Below are 2,889 nucleotides of genomic sequence, written 5' to 3' on the forward strand. Positions count from 1 at the left end.
ATAGAGTTTTTCATCCGGTTTAAATAGTAGTTTAGGCTTCGCATCTAAGCTTGAGCATAATAATTATACCGGTGTTGCTCAGATTTCAGCTTATTTGGCAATACGTTTTCTTTCAAGTGTGTGTCTTTGGTGTGTTTTTATATCTAAGCTATGTACATCTCTGCTATAGATCGGGACGAAGCTGTTGTGCGGTTGTATCGTCTGATGTGACGATTCTGCGAACGCACCGCCGTCAGAAACAGCAGGGCACGGCCAGCCCGAGCACCGAGGTTGCGGAGGCTGGGTCCTGGGACGGCAAAATGCCCCTGGAAAAGCTGCCGAGGCCCACGGTTTCCACGGCGCACCACGTACGCGCGCAAGCCGAGCTTTATATATACCAAAGTCCGACACCTCGCAAGAGAAGATACACACATCGGGACACGACTTATATATTGCGTACGTGCTTTCCCCGCCATGGCCGTAGCGTTCCCGCCGGACATCATGGCGCTGAGCAAGGTGCAGCGGCTGTACGACGCGTGCGACGTGGTGTTCTCGTCGCCGGGGGAGGCGACGCCCTCTCTCGGGGAGATCGAATGGCTGCGACAACTCCTTGGTAGGTTCATGATCGACGCCTGCATGTGCCCTGTCTTGTGTGTTCGTGTCGGACGTTAGAACTCAAAGTGCAGGGCTGATTTCTTGGGTTCAGATGGCATGGAGGCAGCGGACGTCGGGATCGACGACGGGGAGAAGCAGTCGTCGTCGGCGGCGGCGGACGACGAGCTAATTAGCCCGAAGAGCGGCCGACTGCTGCCGGCGCTGGCGTTCACGCGGATCACCTACGTGCACATACACCAGTGCGACGATTTCTCGGTACGTGTGGCGTCGCCTAAGCGAAATCAGTGGACAGTGCTGCTGGTTTAGACCGGTTGTCTGGTTGTACTCACGGTGCGTTGGTTTCTGCTGGCAGATCGGCGTGTTCTGCTTTCCGGCGGGCGCGACGCTTCCGCTGCACGACCACCCGGAGATGGTGGTTCTGAGCAAGCTCCTGTACGGCTCGGTGCGTGTGCGGTCGTACGACTGGGTCACCGCGCCGCCGTGCTCCGGCGCAGGATTTCGTAAGCCTCACAACGCTGAATACCATACACGCGCGTATTGTATTGTGGTGTCGGTTGTGCTAACGGTGGGCAACGCGCTCCAGGTGGTTTGGCCAGGGTGGTCGCCGCCGACGAGGTGTGGCGCGCGCCGTGCGAGGCGTCTGTGCTGTTCCCGCGGAGCGGCGGCAACCTGCACGCGTTCACCGCCGTCACGCCGTGCGCGATCCTCGACGTGCTGACCCCGCCGTACTCCGAGGAACAAGGCCGGCCGTCGACCTACTTCAACGACGTTCCCATCCCATCTCTCCCAGGTGCTGATCATTACACGCTTTTGAAACTTGCATATGCGCATGAACGCTAAAACTTGCATCCGGCAAAAACACTGCCTGACACGGTGCTATGCTGTTCTTGTTCAGGGTTTGCTATCTTGGAGGAGACGGATCTGCCCGAGGATTTCAGCGTGGCAGGGGCGCCGTATCTTGGCCCTGAACTGACGGTCGATATGGATGACGATGACGGCTACTACGATTATGACGAGTAGCGCGCTCACTCCTTTTTAAAAGAGCTATATAAAGATGGTATTAGGTAGTTGCGGGCACAAGTTCTGTATACAAAAATGTAAAGCCTTTCCCCCCTGTGTATACTAGGGTGTTTCAGAGTTCATAGTCTTACACAGAAGTTTCACATACTGACAACCTTATAAATCAGCTTGGCAAGTGCCCTAAAAAAATCAGGCTGGCAAGTTGAACAAAATCACAAAAACTGACTGAGCTAACTGAGCATCGGAGTGTGCAGAGTAATGTTATGTACAGATTTACGCATTTTCTTTCATTTTATTTAGCACATGATACGCTGAGATTCCGTCTCTTTGTTCCTTGGAGGCTAGTGCAGACCGCTTCAAAAGAACACGAAGGAGAAAGAGATAGAAAAGTTTATCTGTCTGACAACATGCAAAACTGCAAACAGAAGGAAAATCCATTGTATCAGCACAGCGTTGCTGCACATAGCACATTGCTGGCTAGTGGTTTCCGTCGTGCAACCTGTGTAACCATGTACGACTCGTTAAGATAAAAAGATGGATAAGCGGTGGCGTAAAACATTGTGAACATCTGCTATCGCTGTGACGGAAAAGATGATGCGCATGGCCCAGAATTCAAATAGCTTTTCGGAACTCGTGGGGCGGACTTTTCCCGGACTATTTTTATTGGAACAAAATTGATGACAGGAGGAGATGAATATGTATTTTAATAAATTTCTTATGGAATCGATGATCTTCTTCTATTTAGATCAGTCAACACACTCTAAATTTAAGTGGAAGCAAAAATTAAGATAAAATTTAATAAAGAAAATCAAAACAACACGACTCTACGGATGATATATGATCCATATGTTCCATTTAAGATTAATCCATATGTCTTAGTACTCGAAAGATCATAACTAGCAAAGAAACAAGAAATGATGAACACCGAGCAACAAAACTTTCCAAGTTGATTATTTAGAGGTAAGAGATTTCAAGACTCCATCATATAAGTGTGTGTACGTAAATTTTATGCCTCTAGCAACAAAAAAATAACCTCACAATGTGCTAAAATTTTAGCCTAAAAACCAAAACAAAAAATAAAACCAGAAGGGAAAAAATTTGCATACAAGACAAGAGAACCAAGAGAGGAAAACTAGAAGGAGGTGGATTCAAAGATATGAAACAAAATAAACTTTATTACTCAAATAGGTCAGTCCTATCTTAAACGGATTAAAAAGATTTTCCTCTCAAAACTCTCACCTATTACATAGCCTAAACACTCATATTTCTCTCTAC

The 2,889-nt window shown here is 48.4% G+C and overlaps 1 protein-coding gene across 1 annotated transcript; it reads left to right on the forward strand.

Moving 5' to 3' along the window:
- Positions 1-417: 417 nt before the first annotated feature.
- LOC133895977 (plant cysteine oxidase 1-like) lies at positions 418-1,923 on the forward strand. The gene is made up of 5 exons (XM_062336501.1): positions 418-592; positions 686-849; positions 947-1,094; positions 1,178-1,384; positions 1,490-1,923. Exons 1-5 carry the CDS (start codon positions 454-456, stop codon positions 1,612-1,614), a joined length of 783 nt encoding a protein of 260 aa, XP_062192485.1. The 5' UTR covers positions 418-453; the 3' UTR covers positions 1,615-1,923.
- Positions 1,924-2,889: the final 966 nt, after the last annotated feature.

This window comes from Phragmites australis, chromosome 16 (assembly GCF_958298935.1).
Source record: "Phragmites australis chromosome 16, lpPhrAust1.1, whole genome shotgun sequence".
NCBI classification, from domain to species: Eukaryota; Viridiplantae; Streptophyta; class Magnoliopsida; order Poales; family Poaceae; genus Phragmites; species Phragmites australis.